The sequence below is a fragment of the Nerophis lumbriciformis genome, linkage group LG36 (genome assembly GCF_033978685.3).
Source record: "Nerophis lumbriciformis linkage group LG36, RoL_Nlum_v2.1, whole genome shotgun sequence".
NCBI classification, from domain to species: domain Eukaryota; kingdom Metazoa; phylum Chordata; class Actinopteri; order Syngnathiformes; family Syngnathidae; genus Nerophis; species Nerophis lumbriciformis.
The window spans coordinates 24683976-24701811 of NC_084583.2; the positions used below are offsets into that span (position 1 = coordinate 24683976).

General features: G+C 40.6%; 2 protein-coding genes across 3 annotated transcripts in view; both read right to left on the reverse strand.

The window, feature by feature from the left end:
• reep2 (receptor accessory protein 2) overlaps positions 1–1035 on the reverse strand; it is a 48700-nt gene extending 47665 nt beyond the window's left edge. The window contains exon 1 of the mRNA XM_061930201.2: positions 736–1035. Within this exon, the coding sequence (XP_061786185.1) occupies positions 736–767 (32 nt within the window). The 5' untranslated portion in view covers positions 768–1035. The remainder of the gene's footprint in view (positions 1–735) is intronic.
• Positions 1036–6792: 5757 nt separating this feature from the next.
• Positions 6793–17836, reverse strand: part of kdm3b (lysine (K)-specific demethylase 3B) — a 50397-nt gene continuing 39353 nt past the window's right edge. For both annotated transcript variants that reach the window (XM_061930585.2, XM_061930584.2), the window contains 4 exons: positions 16032–16171; positions 15758–15934; positions 15536–15670; positions 6793–7729 (listed from right to left, as the gene is read on the reverse strand). In XM_061930585.2, coding sequence (XP_061786569.2) covers positions 7649–7729; positions 15536–15670; positions 15758–15934; positions 16032–16171 — 533 coding nt within the window. In that variant the 3' untranslated portion in view covers positions 6793–7648. The remainder of the gene's footprint in view (positions 7730–15535; positions 15671–15757; positions 15935–16031; positions 16172–17836) is intronic.

Here is a 17836-nt window from a genome sequence, read left to right on the forward strand (position 1 = left end):
TATATGAAAAAATATTTAAAAAAATGGACCATTCATCAGCAGTGCGCCTTATAATTCGGTGCGCTCTATGGTCCGGAAAATACGGTACTTATTTCTACCTTCGGTGTTGGGAGTAAAACTTGATGAATGTTTTCCTTCTCTTGCGTAATCACAGGAGGATAATTCATCCTAGGCATGGCATTAAAGCACCTTGCACAATAGCTGCAAGAGTAATGCAGCCGAGGATTGCTTTCAGTAAAAAGGGCGAGGTGTGGTGACAGTCAAAAAGGAGACCTAAAACTAATTTATTCATTTCATAATGTTTAAAAGATGCTTAATTTGATGGGCCAAGCTGCTGCAAGTCATGATGGATGACACACCTCCATCGTCATTGAAGCCTCGTCATCATATATTACCACGTGGTTAGGTTTCATATGAACACAATTAAGTCATTATGAGTATTATCTATTGCGACTTTTGTGTAAATATTGGACAAAAGAGCGGCCTGCCAGCGAGCTAACAACTCCTGTCAGGTGATGACGTCACTGGCTAGCTGTTAGCTCCCAGGCTGCTAGCATGCAACATCAATTAGTCAGGTTATTTTTAGCCTTTTAGTAATAAATGGCGGCTTTTCCGTGTTTTTTTTTTTTTCCTCCGCCGTTTTGAGGAGTGAATGTGTCAGACAGCTGACATACGCGGCGTCAGACGGCCAGATGACGAAAGAAGAGCGCCAGAAGAAAAAGAGCTGTTACTCACACAACAATCCTGGAGATCATCCACGACACCATCTTGACGGCTCCCGCCTTTCTCCTCTCCGCCCTCACGGTAACCGCAGGCGAGCTAGTGGGCCAGCGGCTCCTCCATGCCGCTCCTGAACGCGGCTGCTTGGTGAGGCGAGGTGCAGGAGGGGAGACCCAGGGGGAGTCAGGTGTTGGGAGGCTTCAAGAAGCCGAGGATGTGCTGCAGTCTGTGGGTTGGAGCTGCTGGACGTCCAAGTCTTAAAGGGCCAGCAACACTCGCTTTATGGTGCTGCTGACTGCTGACATCCTTTATGGTACTGCTGACATCCTTTATGGTACTGCTGCCATCCTTTATGGTGCTGCTGCCATCCTTTATGGTACTGTTCCCATCCTTTATGGTACTGCTGACTGCTGCCATCAGCCGCAACCACACATGACTGGAATCTATTCTCTAGTCCAAGCTTGGATTCATAAGTCATGGGGTCGGCAAACCCAAAATGTTTAAAGAGCCAAATTGGACCAAAATTACAAAAAAAAAAAAAAATAGATAGGTCTTTATACAAACCCCGTTTCCATATGAGTTGGGAAATTGTGTTAGATGTAAATATAAACGGAATACAATGATTTGCAAATCCTTTTCAACCCATATCCAGTTGAATATGCGACAAAGACAACATATTTGATGTTCAAACTCGACACCAGCAGATGACATGGCACCCCAAACCATCACCCAACCATGCAAATTTTGCATTTCCTTTGGAAATCGAGGTCCCAGAGTCTGGAGGAAGACAGGAGAGGCACAGGATCCACGTTGCCTGAAGTCTAGTGTAAAGTTTCCACCATCAGTGATGGTTTGGGGTGCCATGTCATCTGCTGGTGTCGGTCCACTCTGTTTCCTGAGATCCAGGGTCAACGCAGCCGTCTACCAGCAAGTTTTAGAGCACTTCATGCTTCCTGCTGCTGACCTGCTCTATGGAGATGGAGATTTCAAGTTCCAACAGGACTTGGCGCCTGCACACAGCGCAAAATCTACCCGTGCCTGGTTTACGGACCATGGTATTTCTGTTCTAAATTGGCCCGCCAACTCCCCTGACCTTAGCCCCATAGAAAATCTGTGGGGTATTGTGAAAAGGAAGATGCAGAATGCCAGACCCAAAAACGCAGAAGAGTTGAAGGCCACTATCAGAGCAACCTGGGCTCTCATAACACCTGAGCAGTGCCAGAAACTCATCGACTCCATGCCACGCCGCATTAACGCAGTAATTGAGGCAAAAGGAGCTCCAACCAAGTATTGAGTATTGTACATGCTCATATTTTTCATTTTCATACTTTTCAGTTGGCCAACATTTCTAAAAATCCCTTTTTTGTATTAGCCTTAAGTAATATTCTAATTTTGTGACACACGGAATTTTGGATTTTCATTTGTTGCCACTTCAAATCATCAAAATTAAATGAAATAAACATTTGAATGCATCAGTCTGTGTGCAATGAATAAATATAATGTACAAGTTACACCTTTTGAATGCAATTACTGAAATAAATCAAGTTTTTCAAAATATTCTAATTTACTGGCTTTTACCTGTATATATACATACATATATATATATATATATACATATATATATATATATACATATATATATATATATACATATACATATAGATAATGTGTTACCCCCCCTCTAGGGGGGGGGGGGTTACCCACATATGCGGTCCTCTCCAAGGTTTCTCATAGTCATTCACATCGACGTCCCACTGGGGTGAGTTTTTCCTTGCCCGTATGTGGGCTTTGTACCGAGGATGTCGTTGTGGCTTGTGCAGCCCTTTGAGACACTTGTGATTTAGGGCTATATAAATAAAGATTGATTGATGATTGATATATATATACATATACATATATATATACATATACATATATATATATATATACACATATACATATATATACATATGTATATCTATATACATATATATACACACACATATATGTATACATATATATATATACATATATACAGTATGTATATATATATATATACATATATATATATATATATATATATATATATACATATATATGTATACATATATGTATATATATATACACATATACATATATATGTATATCTATATACATATATATATACACACATATATGTATACATATATATATATACATATATACAGTATGTATATATATATATACATATATATGTATACATATATGTATATATATATATATATACATATATATATATATACATATATGTATACATATATATATGTATATGTATCTATATATATATAATATATGTGTATATACTGTATGTATATATATATATATATGTGTATATACTGTATGTATATATATATATATATATGTGTATATATATATATATATCTTGTGTGTATATATATATATGTGTGTATATATATATATATATATACATATATATACATAAGATATATATATATATACACACACTATATATATATATATATATACACACATATATATATATATACATACAGTATATACACACATATATATTATATATATATAGATACATATACATATATATATACATACAGTATATACACATATATATATATATATAGATACATATATATATATACATACAGTATATACACACACACATATATATATATATATTATTTTATTTTTATTATTTTTTTCATGGTTTTGGGGCGCCTTTTGGTGGTTAAAGAACGCAATTACACCAAAACATTTTTTTTTAATAGGCAAGCCTGAGTTTCATAGGGTTTTCATGAGTAAAGCACAGTAATACATCAAAATTAGTCTGTTAAAGAGGTCTTAAGAGAACATGTGTCTACTTTATTGCAAAGCATAATTCATTGTGTTTGTTCAAAACAAAGTAGCAAGAAATATTTCAATTATGAATAAAGCAAACACTTCATATTCTCTACTGCTCACTACTGTTACCATATCGGAGTTATTGTGCAGAAATAACTACAACAGTACATTACATTCACTAATCTTGTTACAAAAAAGGTTAATTGGGATAATACACAATGCTGTAAATGCAAATTTTTATTGAATCAAGAATATTGAAATTAAATTTAGTGAATTTGATAAATAATGTACAAAGCAAACTATAACCTGTTAACCAAGAATGAACAGTTCTTCAAGAAACTAATTATAACCTTAGAGAAAAATGTAACCTAAAACATTTGTATGCACACACACTATTATAATATTACTATGTGGAATTGAATTATGGAATGAATTAAGTAAATGTATTAATATGATCCACTTAAACTGCAAGTGTTTACAAAGTACAAAGAATAATATTGATAAATGTCTTGAACTCCAGATTGTAATGTTTGAAATGTGTACTTACATGCGAGTCATTGATGTGAAGTGGAAAAGGAGGTAGGTTGCTTTTTCCTACTCCTTTTTGACATGCTGAAAAGAAAATGTAAATATGTGACGCATCATTTTGAAACTGTATATACAGTACAGGCCAAAAGTTTGGACACACCTCATTTTAATGTGTTTCCTTTATTTTCATGTAGATTGTCACTGAAGGCATCAAAACACATGTTAAAAAAAAAAAAAGGTGAAATAACTGAAAACATATTCTAGTTTCTTCAAAATAGCCACCCTTTTCTCTGATTACTGCTTTGCACTCTTGGCATTCTCTCAGCGACCTTCAAACACACCTGTGAAGTGAAAACTATTTCAGGTGACTACCTCGTGAGGCTCATCGAGAGAATGCCAAGAGTGTGCGAAAAAGTAATGTGGCTATTTTGAAGAAACTAGAATATAAAAACATGCTTTCAGCTATTTCACCTTTTTTTGTTCATTCATAGTTTTGATGCCTTCAGTGACAATCTACAATGTAAATAGTCATGAAAATAAAGACAACTCATTGAATGAGGTGTGTCCAAACTTTTGGCCTGTACTGTATGTTCAAATAAAACCAATCTGAATTTGAAAAAATAAATACAATTTTTTAGGTGTTTAGACATTTTGGCTCATGGGACTCCTGAGGCAGCGGACAGGTACCGACAGGCCAAGCGGTGTGCGGCTTCAGCGGTCGCGGAGGCAAAAACTCGGACGTGGGAGGAGTTCGGGGAAGCCATGGAAAACAACTTCCGGACGGCTTCGAAGCGATTCTGGACCACCATCCGCCGCCTCAGGAAGGGGAAGCAGTGCACTACCAACACCGTGTATGGTGAGGATGGTGTTCTGCTGACCTCGACTGCGGAAGTTGTGGATCGGTGGAGGGAATACTTCGAAGACCTCCTCAATCCCACCAACACGTCTTCCTATGAGGAAGCAGCGCCTGGGGAATCTGTGGTGGGCTCTCCTATTTCTGGGGCTGAGGTTGCTGAGGTAGTTAAAAAGCTCCTCGGTGGCAAGGCCCCGGGGGTGGATGAGATCCGCCCGGAGTTCCTTAAGGCTCTGGATGCTGTGGGGCTGTCTTGGTTGACAAGACTCTGCAGCATCGCGTGGACATCGGGGGCAGTACCTTTGGATTGGCAGACCGGGGTGGTGGTTCCTCTCTTTAAAAAGGGGAACCGGAGGGTGTGTTCTAACTATCGTGGGATCACACTCCTCAGCCTTCCCGGTAAGGTCTATTCAGGTGTACTGGAGAGGAGGCTACGCCGGATAGTCGAACCTCGGATTCAGGAGGAACAGTGTGGTTTTCATCCTGGTCGTGGAACTGTGGACCAGCTCTATACTCTCGGCAGGGTCCTTGAGGGGGCATGGGAGTTTGCCCAACCAGTCTACATGTGCTTTGTGGACTTGGAGAAGGCATTCGACCGTGTCCCTCGGGAAGTCCTGTGGGGAGTGCTCAGAGAATATGGGGTTTCGGACTGTCTGATTGTGGCAGTCCGCTCCCTGTATGATCAGTGTCAGAGCTTGGTCCGCATTGCCGGCAGTAAGTCGGACACGTTTCCAGTGAGGGTTGGACTCCGCCAAGGCTGCCCTTTGTCACCGATTCTGTTTATAACTTTTATGGACAGAATTTCTAGGCGCAGTCAAGGCGTTGAGGGGATCTGGTTTGGTGGCTGCAGGATTAGGTCTCTGCTTTTTGCAGAGGATGTGGTCCTGATGGCTTCATCTGGCCAGGATCTTCAGCTCTCACTGGATCGGTTCGCAGCCGAGTGTGAAGCGACTGGGATGAGAATCAGCACCTCCAAGTCCGAGTCCATGGTTCTCGCCCGGAAAAGGGTGGAGTGCCATCTCCGGGTTGGGGAGGAGATCTTGCCCCAAGTGGAGGAGTTCAAGTACCTCGGAGTCTTGTTCACGAGTGAGGGAAGAGTGGATCGTGAGATCGACAGGCGGATCGGTGCGGCGTCTTCAGTAATGCGGACGCTGTATCGATCCGTTGTGGTGAAGAAGGAGCTGAGCCGGAAGGCAAAGCTCTCAATTTACCGGTCGATCTACGTTCCCATCCTCACCTATGGTCATGAGCTTTGGGTTATGACCGAAAGGACAAGATCACGGGTACAAGCGGCCGAAATGAGTTTCCTCCGCCGGGTGGCGGGGCTCTCCCTTAGAGATAGGGTGAGAAGCTCTGTCATCCGGGGGGAGCTCAAAGTAAAGCCGCTGCTCCTCCACATGGAGAGGAGCCAGATGAGGTGGTTCGGGCATCTAGTCAGGATGCCACCCGAACGCCTCCCTAGGGAGGTGTTTAGGGCACGTCCGACCGGTAGGAGGCCACGAGGAAGACCCTGGACACGTTGGGAAGACTATGTCTCCCGGCTGGCCTGGGAACGCCTCGGGATCCCCCGGGAGGAGCTGGACGAAGTGGCTGGGGAGAGGGAAGTCTGGGCTTCCCTGCTTAGGCTGCTGCCCCCGCGACCCGACCTCGGATAAGCGGAAGAGGATGGATGGATGGATGGATGGATGGAAATAAAAAATTGTAAAAGACTCCCTGGCTAAATTTCAGACTTTCAAAGTGAACAATCATAATCAACACAAAGCTTGTTTTTAGTGCACAAGCGTTGAACAAATGCTCCAAGCTGCAACAATATGGTTAGTTTACATTTTACAAAACAATTAGGCAAAACACACAAGCCTTTTTCTTACCTTTATTGTGAAAAATCAAACTGCTAAGATCAATTAATATATTGATACAATGTTAATGACCAGTAGTTCTGTTCAGTTGCAAATGTGATTTTAGAACAATGTTGCAAATCTGCAGTTCAGCCTATGAAACAAAGTAACCCCCCCAAAAAATGTTTTTTCTATGAAATCCACCCGTGTAATGATTAACAGGTGTATAATAAAAGAAAAAAACGTGTTATTTTGAAAGTGAAACTAAAAATACAAAACTTTGGTCTGCTTCCCTTCACTGGCTGCGTCACACATTTCAGCCGCTTAGGGTAGAAGCACTGGAAAACACTCCAAAACTGCAAGAACAAAAAAAAATTCTACAAAAACAGGTTAACCTTGCGTCTATTGAAGAAATACGTCAACGTCATTAAAATAGAAACATGAGCCTGGAACAGACATTTCAGTTTCGTATATGGTCGCTAAACATCTGCTGCCAAGGCACGCCAGCTTACACCTCCGTTACTCACATACATACGTATACAATGGGAACGACAAACACAATGAACCTTAAATACAATTATTCAAAGCAAATTTGTTGAAATAAAAATGGGAAAACTAGACAAGTTTGAGCGTATTGTGAGACAGCGATAAAGGATTTCCTTCAAAGTGGCGCCCACAAGTCCAAAACCAGGTTGAATCCTTTCCATACATTTGACATGCTCTAAGCCCATATATAAACACCACACTTGATACCTGTACTCTGCACCTTATACATGTGTGTGTGTGTGTGTGTGTGTGTGTGTGTGTGTGTGTGTGTGTGTGTGTGTGTAATATAGTGTCTGCATGTAAAGAAATGGTCTCAGGACAGGATTAGTGCCTATGGGCGTGCTAGTTTGGGTTCATGTGCCTTCAGCGTGCCGACGGCGTCCTTCACAGCGTGATAGATGATGTTTTTCACCTACAAACAGAAGAAAGCGAGCTTTAAGCACGTGGAGAGTAAAACATCAATGAACTTTAGTGGTGACATTTGGTTGGAAACATTTTTTTCCCCAGTTTCATTTTGTTTTGTGGCAAAATTCCGCTTCCTGATGTCGATACTAGGGATGTCCCGATCCGATATTTGGATCGGATCGGCTGCCGACATTTGCCAAAAATTGCGTATCGGCAAGGCATGGGAAAATGCCGATCCAGATCCAGTTTAAAAAAAAACTCCGGTCCGTGTTTTCCAACGCACCGATTTAAATAATACATTCCACTTTTCTGCTGCTCCGTAATTTCCGTTCCGCATTTTCCAGCACACCTTCAACACATCCACAGGTCTGTGAATTCTCACGCAGTTGCTTTTAGCTGCTGGCATTACACGACAGGCTCTTCTCACTCTTTCCTGTGTCTCCCTCTCACAGACAGCAAGCGCACCTTCTTACACACGTCACATACTGTCACGTCATACGTCACATACGCATACCTGCCAACTACTCCGGTTTTCCTGTAATTAGTACGGTTTTCATCAACCTATTCCGGGTTACGGTTGCAGTGATAAAAAATACGTTTTTTCATTAATTAAAAAAAAAAAAGTTTTTAAAGTTTTATTCACGAAATCGCGTAACCACAATGACAATCGACACTGCTTCCCGTAACTTCCTATCGAGCCATTCCGAATGCCATGCGCGAGGCTATTTATAGCACCGCTGCCAAGCACGAGGCACCAGTTGCCATTGTTTCCAAACGAGCGAACGATCATGGAATCAGCCGGAGAAAAATCGCAAACGAGTCTTAAACCGAAAAGAAAACCGCAGTCATTCTGTGAAGAATATTCAAAAGCCTATCCGGGAATAATTATCCGTTCCAAAAAGGGTGAAAACTACGCGAATTGCACCTTGTGCAGACAAGATTTTTCGATCGGACACGGAGGAATTAGCGATGTAAAAGACCACGTTGGGACAAAAAAAACACAAGTCTAATGCCGTTGCTAGCGATACAAGTGGAAAACTTTCAACGTTTTTCGGATTTTAGCCACAAAAAGGTAATGACACCAATGTTATCTATTGGAATTGTTTAGTACTGTTATACTGTTAAAAGTGTTTATACTATTTATGCTTTCAAGTCCAAGTTGAAGAAATCTTGTTAAATGTTGACAGCATAACTACCAAAATACAGAAGTATGTCCTTAATATTTTTGCAGTGCTATTTCTGTTGAAAAGTTCAAATGATTACATTAGAGATGTGATGTGCCACTTTTCAAGTGTCTGATGGCTTCAATTAATTTTCATTAATTTTTCATATTTTGAATTCTTTTGAAAGGCTTACAAAAAACTACATTTGAATTGTAATTCCATGCTATTGACAGGACTATTAATTTTAATGAAGTTAGCTTACCATGTTTACAGTATGATAATTGTGATAGAAATGTGAATTTTAGGCACAGAATATTTTTTACAATTGAACAAGGCAGTAGATTATACAAGCTTGGACAGAAAGTTAATAATGACACCAATTTTTTTTTTTATGGAATTGTTTAGTACTGTTTTACCATTTGTTTACTGTAAAAAGTGTTTATACTGTTTATACTTTCAATTAACAAATTGAAGTCTTGTGAAAGGTTGACAGGATAACTGGCATCAACTGTCAAAATAATTTCAAACTATTGAAGTTAGCTTACAGAATAAACATGTCAATCAACCCATATGATTTTTGCTGTAATATTTTTGTTTTGAAAAGTCACTGTGACTGATAGAAAAGTGATGGTTTTAGCAACATTTTAACCTGTCTGAATGCTAATAAACATTTTGCGTCGGGGGGCGAATTGAACCCCCCACCAGGACGTTGTCCTGGATTTACCGGGGCCTGCGGCCCCTGGACCCTGGCTACTAGGTTTTTCTGATTTCAAAAGTTGGCAGGTATGCATACGTATACGTCCTCCCCGAGCAGAGAGGTAGCAGCATGGCTAACGTTAGCTGTGATGCTAGCGCAGCCGTGCGAGCAACGCTCCCTCTAAGGTGCTCGCCTGTGCAATTGCACACTGTTTAAGCGTCCTCTGCGCATAGCAAATCTATGCCACGCACAAAATCTAATAAAAAAATAAGCGCATTAACAATTTTCGACAGAGAAAACAGTTTTCGCCATCATTGTTCAAATATTGTGACGTCTGTCGAGACGCTTATCTCCGTTCGGTGCCACACGCCCACACCATCAAAATGCTGAGGCAAAATTTTCCACATCAAAACCGTATTAAAATAATTAGTGATTTTTTTACTTGTGATTTCCTTCTCTGCATGAAAGTTTAAAAGTAGCATATATTAATGCAGTATGAAGAAGAATGTTTTAATGTAGACATGCAAGCCTTGAAAGAACATTTTGAAAATCAAGACTACATTTCCTGCAAATGGGTGCATTTCTACCCTATATTTTAACTTTAGATTTATTCTCATATCAAACTCTTTTGGCTGTCTTTTTGACACTTACACACCCTGGATTATAAATAATGTAAATAATTCAATGTGATTATCTTGTGTGATGACTGTATTATGATGATAGTATATATCTGATAGCATATATCTGTATCATGAATCAATTTTAAGTGGACCCCGACTTAAACAAGTTGAAAAACTTATTGGGGTGTTACCATTTAGTGGTCAATTGTACAGAATATGTACTTCACTGTGCAACCTACTAATAAAAGTCTCAATCAATCAATCAACCTGTTGTTACCAAATGCACACCCACCTAACATACTAATTGACCCTATTGATTTATATGATATATCATGTAAAAAAGGTCTGTTCTCTGCACATCGGGGCCATACCTACATATTGCGAGTTAAGTGTAATGAATAGAAACAGCGATGGATCTGTGTGCTCTTTAGACGATGATGGCATAACTGCAGTAGCAAACATTGTTGACTTGTTTAAAAGACTTAAAAAGCAGGTGTTGATCAAAGACTTTCCTGCTGTGAGATGTTACTGATGTTGTGCCGATGAGCGGGTCTATTCTCATACAAAAGGCGCATTAAAAGGGATCATATTAGGGCTGGGCGATATATCGATATACTGGATATATCACGGGTTTGTCTGCCCGATATAGAAAATGACTATATCGTGATATTCAAGTATACGTTCTCACGCAGTTGCTTTTAGCTGCAGGCATTAAACTACATGCGTTTCCCACTCTTTCTTGTCTCTGCTTCTCACAGAGACATAAAACAAGCGCACCTTCTTACATACGTCACATACGTATACGCCCTCGCTGAGCAGAGAGGTAGCAGCATGGCTAAAGTTAGCTGTGGTAATACGAGAGAAAGAAGGTGCGAATCTGGTAACAAATGAAGGAAGAATTCATTCCTAAGAAAAACAGCACGGGGTCCATCGTCTGGCGGTGGTTTGGCTTCAAGCGGGAATATGTCCAACAGACAACCGTAATTTGTCAAGTGTGGGGCGAAAGCGTTGCTACAAAAAGTAGCATTACTGCTAATATGTAGCATAATTTGAAAAGTCACCCACTAGAGAATGAAGAGTGCTTGAAACTCCGCATGTCAACATCTCCGTTTGGTGCCACACCCACAAAATGCAGAGGCAACCATTTCCACATCAACACCATATGAAACAAATAGTCAACAACAGAAGGAGATAACGTCCGCAGGAACCTACCACATAGTGAAGGACATAAACTATTTGATTTCCTATTATGCAGCTCATTTTTATTTGACACTTATTGAAATATCTTGTGTGACATCATGCACAAAAGTGCACTTTATTTGTTTTAAACTATTGTAGCGGCGTTCTGTACAAAAAGTAAATTTAATGTACCGTATTTTCCGCACTATAAGCCGCACCTAAAAACCACAAATTTTCACAAAAGTTGACAGTGCGGCTTATAACCCGGTGCGCCTTATATATGGATTAATATAAATATTTATTTTCATAAAGTTTCGGTCTCGCAACTACAGTAAACAGCCGCCATCTTTTTTCCCCGTAGAAGAGGAAGCGCTTCTTCTTCTATGGTAAGCAACTGCCAAGGTAAGCACCCGCCCCCGTAGAAGAGGAAGCGCTTCTTCTTCTACGGTAAGCAACCACCCGCCCCCGTAGAAGAAGAAGCGCGCGGGTATTACGTTTCATTTCCTTTGTGTGTTCCATGTTGATATACGACTCCATGCGCGCCCACATCACAGATGGTGTCAAAAAACAAGTGAAGCACACAAATACAACACTCGCCGTCATTCCGGGTGGATTAACCAAAGAACTCCAACCGCTCGATATTGGTGTCAACAGGGCATTTAAAGCACGACTGCGAACGGCGTGGGAACAATGGATGACCGAAGGCGAACACACCTTCACTAAGACAGGGAGACAGCGCCGGACGACATACGCCAACATCTGCCAGTGGATCGTAAATGCCTGGGCGGATATTTCGGTCACAACTGTGGTCCGAGCTTTCCGGAAGGCAATGACTTCGACGAGACGGAGCCGGCCATTTTGGATCCCGTATTCGCCCAACTTTTTAATTCGGACACCGAAGGAGAAGAATTCGAGGGATTTATGAATGAAGAATAACTTCAGAAAGTGAGCGTTATGTTTATTTTGTGTGTTGTGACATTAACGTTCGAGCAACATTAAGTTATTGATGTTATTGCTCTGCACTATTTTGAATTTTACTATGTTTGTGATTGCACATTTGCACATTACCGTACATTTTGGGAGTGAACAGAGTTGTTAGAACGCTGGTTTTTAATATATTATTAAAGTTTGACTGACCTATCTGACTGTTTTTTTGACATTCCCTTTAGCGCAGTTAGATGCGGCTTATAACACGGGGCGGCTTATAGGTGGACAAAGTTTTGAAATATGCCGTTCATTGAAGGCGCGGCTTATAACCCAGGGCGGCTTATGGTGCGGAAAATACGGTAGTGTTGTTTTGATATGTCATCTTAGTGACATCATGCACAAAAGTGCACTAATAGCTTGTTTTAAAATGTCTCTGACAATCTTGCACTTTCTGTTTTGAAATGACATGAATGTTTGTGCCACTGCTTAATAACTGTTTAATAAATACACTTTTACTTGTGATTTCCCTCTCTGCATGAAAGTTTAAAAGTAGCATATATTGATGCAGTATGAAGAAGAATGTTTTAATGTAGACACATAGAATCATCATACTGCTGTGATTATATGCATCAAGTGTTCATTCAAAGCTAAGGCAAAATATTGAGATATATATCGTGCATCACGATATGGCCTAAAAATATCGAGTTATTAAAAAAAGGCCATATCGCCCAGCCCTAGATCATATTATAATTTTTTTTCTAAACGTAAAACACTTCCTTGTGGTCTACATAACATGTAATGGTGGTTATTTGGTCAAAATGTTGCATAGATGATGTTTTACTTTCTGACCTTACGTTAGAACTTTACGCTACTTTTAGCAACAGCGGAGGACAGATGTCCCATAACAAGAAGATAGAAAAAAAGAAGAAGCTTATAAACTACGGTGTTTGGCACGGATTAGAATGGCGGACGCGTGCAAATTTTAAGGACTTAAGAAGATCCCAAATACACATCAGCAGGTACCAGAAGGTGAGAAGTTAGTTTTGCATTATTTTGCAAAACAAAACGGCAGATAATAATGTCTCCTAATAAGTGCCATTTTGTGGTCTTTATACACACACACCATAATAATACTATGTTGAATCACAGCCCGTCTGACTACGGTAGTCTTAATGCTCTGACAATCCATCAAACGGTGCGGCTTCACAGCTTACCAAAGTCGTACTAAAACATTTTGCCAGATTTGTCAGCGCCATGTGTAATGTTCTATATTCTCAATGGAACATTTGAAGTTTTGGTGTTGTTTCCTGGCGTCATCTTGCAATCTACACGTATCTCTTATCTGTGACTGCAATCTACTGGTCACACTTATTACACTATGTACCAAAAGAAATACCGTATTTTCCGCACTATAAGGCGCACCTAAAAACCACAAATTTTCTCAAAAGCTGACAGTGCGCCTTATAACCCGGTGCGCTTTATATATGGATTAATATTAAGATTCATTTTCATAAAGTTTCGGTCTCGCAACTACGGTAAACAGCCGCCATCTTTTATCCCCGTAGAAGAGGAAGTGCTTCTTCTTCTACGCAAGCAACCGCCAAGGTAAGCACCCGCCCCCATAGAACAGGAAGCGCTTCTTCTTCTACTGTATGCAACCACCCGCCCGCGTAGAAGAAGAAGCGCGCGGATATTACCGTACGTTTCATTTCCTTTGTGTGTTTACATCTGTAAAGACCACAAAATGGCTCCTACTAAGCGACAGGGATCCGGTTCATGAAAAGACGCAATCTCTCCATCCGCACACGGATTACTATTTCACAGCAACTGCCTAAAGACTTTCAAGAAAAGCTGGCTACTTTCCGTGCATATTGTAAAAACAAGATAGCTGAAAAAAAGATCCGGCCAGAGAACATTATCAACATGGACGAGGTTCCACTGACTTTTGATATTCCTGTGAACCGCACTGTGGATACAAAGGGAGCACGTACGGTGAATATTCGCACCACAGGGAATGAGAAGTCATCCTTCACTGTGGTTCTAGCTTGCCATGCTAATGGCCAGAAACTTCCACCCATGGTGATATTCAAAAGGAAGACCTTGCCAAAAGAGACCTTCCCAGCCGGCGTCATCATAAAAGCTAACTCGAAGGGATGGATGGATGAAGAAAAGATGAGCGAGTGGTTAAGGTAAGTTTACGCGAAGAGGCCGGGTGGCTTTTTTCACGCAGCTCCGTCCATGTTGATATACGACTCCGTGCGCGCCCACATCACGCTGGTTTTTAATATATTATTAAAGTTTGACTGACCTATCTGACTGTTTTTTTGACATTCCTTTAGCGCAGTTAGATGCGGCTTATAACACGGGGCGGCTTATAGGTGGACAAAGTTTTGAAATATGCCGTTCATTGAAGGCGCGGCTTATAACCCAGGGCGGCTTATGGTGCGGAAAATACGGTAGCTTTGAGGTCAGTAAGCACTACAATAATTATTCTGTACATTAAGCGCATTGGGTTATAAGGTGCATTATCGATTTTTGAGAAAATGAAAGTATTTTAAGTGCACCTTATAGTCCGAAAAATACGGTAGTACCGATGAATACCTGTATCGATAGAAAATATCGATATTGGTATCAGTATGGATAAAATCCTAATGATATGCATCCCAAGTCAGGACGCAAGATTACTTAAAAGAATATTACTTGCATAATGTTACTGCCGAGCAATACACTTAGCACCAGTGTGGATACTAGTGGGTGGAATGAGGTTTAACGTGTCTGAGCCAGGTGTTACTTTTCTTTCCTCGCGGAGTTTTTGCAGGACATTTGGTTAAGGTGGCAGGTGGGATGTCTTCCCCCGATAAGTAAAGAAGTCCGACCAACGGCATTGCCAACCCCATGTTTGTATATACTGTGAGGTTCGGTGATCTTCGTGGCAGTTTGAAACATTCCACGAGGTAGGCGCGCGTGATTTGTTCACCTTAACCCACATATAGGAAAGTACGGACAGTCTCGCCTCAATGGAGGGTTTCTAAAATGTTTTTTTTTAAAGTTATCGGATTATCGGTGCAATGTCATAATTCCTAATATTGACCAGATGGTTATTGAGCACCTCTAGTGATATTGGAACTTGAACAGCAACGTAAATGAAAACTGGATGTGTTAAATCAGGACCTGCAGTGTAAATCCAACCTCAGAGAGTTAGCATGACAATATGGTTACGTATTTACCTGTAGCTTGTCTTCATGGTTCGTATGAGTCGTGGAAAGGTGTCTGAACTCCTGGGTCAGTCTGAAACAGTGTCTCACATGTTCTGGAGACACAAAGTCCTCAGCCACCTTGATGCAACTGTACAGGTTGTGTACCTGAGAAAAACAACAAATAGACAATGATCAGTTAAAACATGTTTTCTGGCACCGCACCCTGTTCTTCTCCATTTACCGGTAACTAACCTGGTGTGGAGCTCCAGCGGGTATAAAAACCGCATCGCCTAGGAACTGCACAATGGCCCAGCCCTGGACACCATATTCTTCATAAAGTCTGCGACGGAGGATCTGGTCCAAGTACCAGCTCTGGTCATGAATTGGGTCATGGTCTAGAGGGTTCTCCTGACCCTGTTCCTCTCCCACCTTGGCAGAGAACAGGTGTCAACAGCACAAGCCTGCAGATCTACTGGCACTGCAACTTTTATAGTAAAAACAAAAAATATATACAATGGCTGCTCACCTTGCGGAGCAATTCTCTGATCTTCTCAGCGTCCTTGGCCGCATAGATGTGCCAGAGAGCTCCCGGTTTCTCATTTGCTTCGTACACCCTCCTCTTGGTCATTTCATCCACATCTCCCTCCTCAATAGTGGTCATGACCTCTGGAGGATCAAACAAACACCAAAACAGACATACAGGGAGGGGGAGGATATCAGAGAAGTTTCGAACATGTCAGTATATGCGCAGCGTGGCTCAGATGGTAATGACCATCCAGAAACTTGAGGGTTCCTGGTACGAATCCAGCTTCCGCCATCCTTGTCACTGCTGTTGTGTCCTTGATCAAGACACTTTCGCCACCTTCACCAGTGCCACACACACTATTGTATGTATGTGAATGAATGTTTGGAGGTAGTCGAGCGGCCACGTTTCTGTCAGTCTACCGCAGGACAGCTGTGGCCACAAATGTAGCTAACCACCACATTGTGTGAATGTGAAGTGAAGGAATGATGGGTTTTCAGTTCTCACTGTAAAGCATTTTCAGTGTCTATAAAAGTGTCCTATAAATATAATCCATAATTATTATTAGTACCCTTTTATTGTCAAGCTGTAGACATTAGGTAAAGTACTATTTTGTTGTTGTCTAGCTGTTGACATTCAGTACTGTATCTCACCAAAATATACACCTTACATTTCAGCAACCGTAACAGTACATCTTCTCAAGGAAATAGAATAGAAATGAAAAGGTTATACTTTAGTTAGTGTATACCTTGTATTCATTGAGGGAAACATTAATTCCAGCATGCATTGCAAGTCTGAAGCAGAGCTCTGGTGAGTAAATATTAATATTTACAGTAAATATTCATACTTTGGACACGTTCACCTGTGTTAGCAGCTGCTTCGACAAAACCTGTGTGTTGAGTTATATTCAGAAGACAATAAATCTATACAAGCTGTACAATTACTATTGTAAGTTATATACTAACCTCATTTCTATTGTATTATCCTTTGATGATATAATACAATGGTTGCTGAAATCAGAATCAGCTTAAATGACCAAGTATGTTTAACACACAAGGAATTTGACGTGGTCGACTGTGCTCTTTATTCAATGCAAGAAAAAAGAAAAACAACTATGAGATAGCACCATCCGGCCATCCGATGAAATGTGAGAAGTGTATGCACTTTTGGGAGATACTTTATTATTAGAGCCATGGAAAAAGTGTCCATGTCTCAAAAGAGGGTGGTGAAGACCGTACACTACTGCAAATGTCATTTGTATGTGTGAACAGATAATAATTCTGTCAAAAATAAGAGCGTAACGTTTTGCAAAACCTCATGATGTTCGATGTGTTTAGCATTCTTGCGCACACATAAATGTTATTCACACTACACAATCGCACTTACCAGCACAACAATCACATCCACAGCCTCTGATTGGTTCAACGGGAAAAAAAGAAGGTTGAGACCTGGCTTGTTTGATTAACAGTGAATTTGTGTTTTAGAAAGACAAGTTTGTATGTCTATGATACTAGAGATGTGTTTTAATATAAGCAAAGCCTCACTGAATGTTTGTTTCTTGTGTATGTATTGCGGGTAGATGTCACCTCAACATTGGACAAGGACAGAGAAGGAAAAATCTGCCAGAGAAGAAGGAAGCTAATTCTAGATGCCCTTCATTCAAACAGTTCTCCCACAGTGATTACAGCTAAGCAGACCACATCAACTTTAGAGGAACTGAACATACTAACAAAAGATCCAAAGAGTTACACATTGTGTGGGTTTTTGCACATTAACAATTGGAAAAAGATGTCCAAAAGGACATTTTC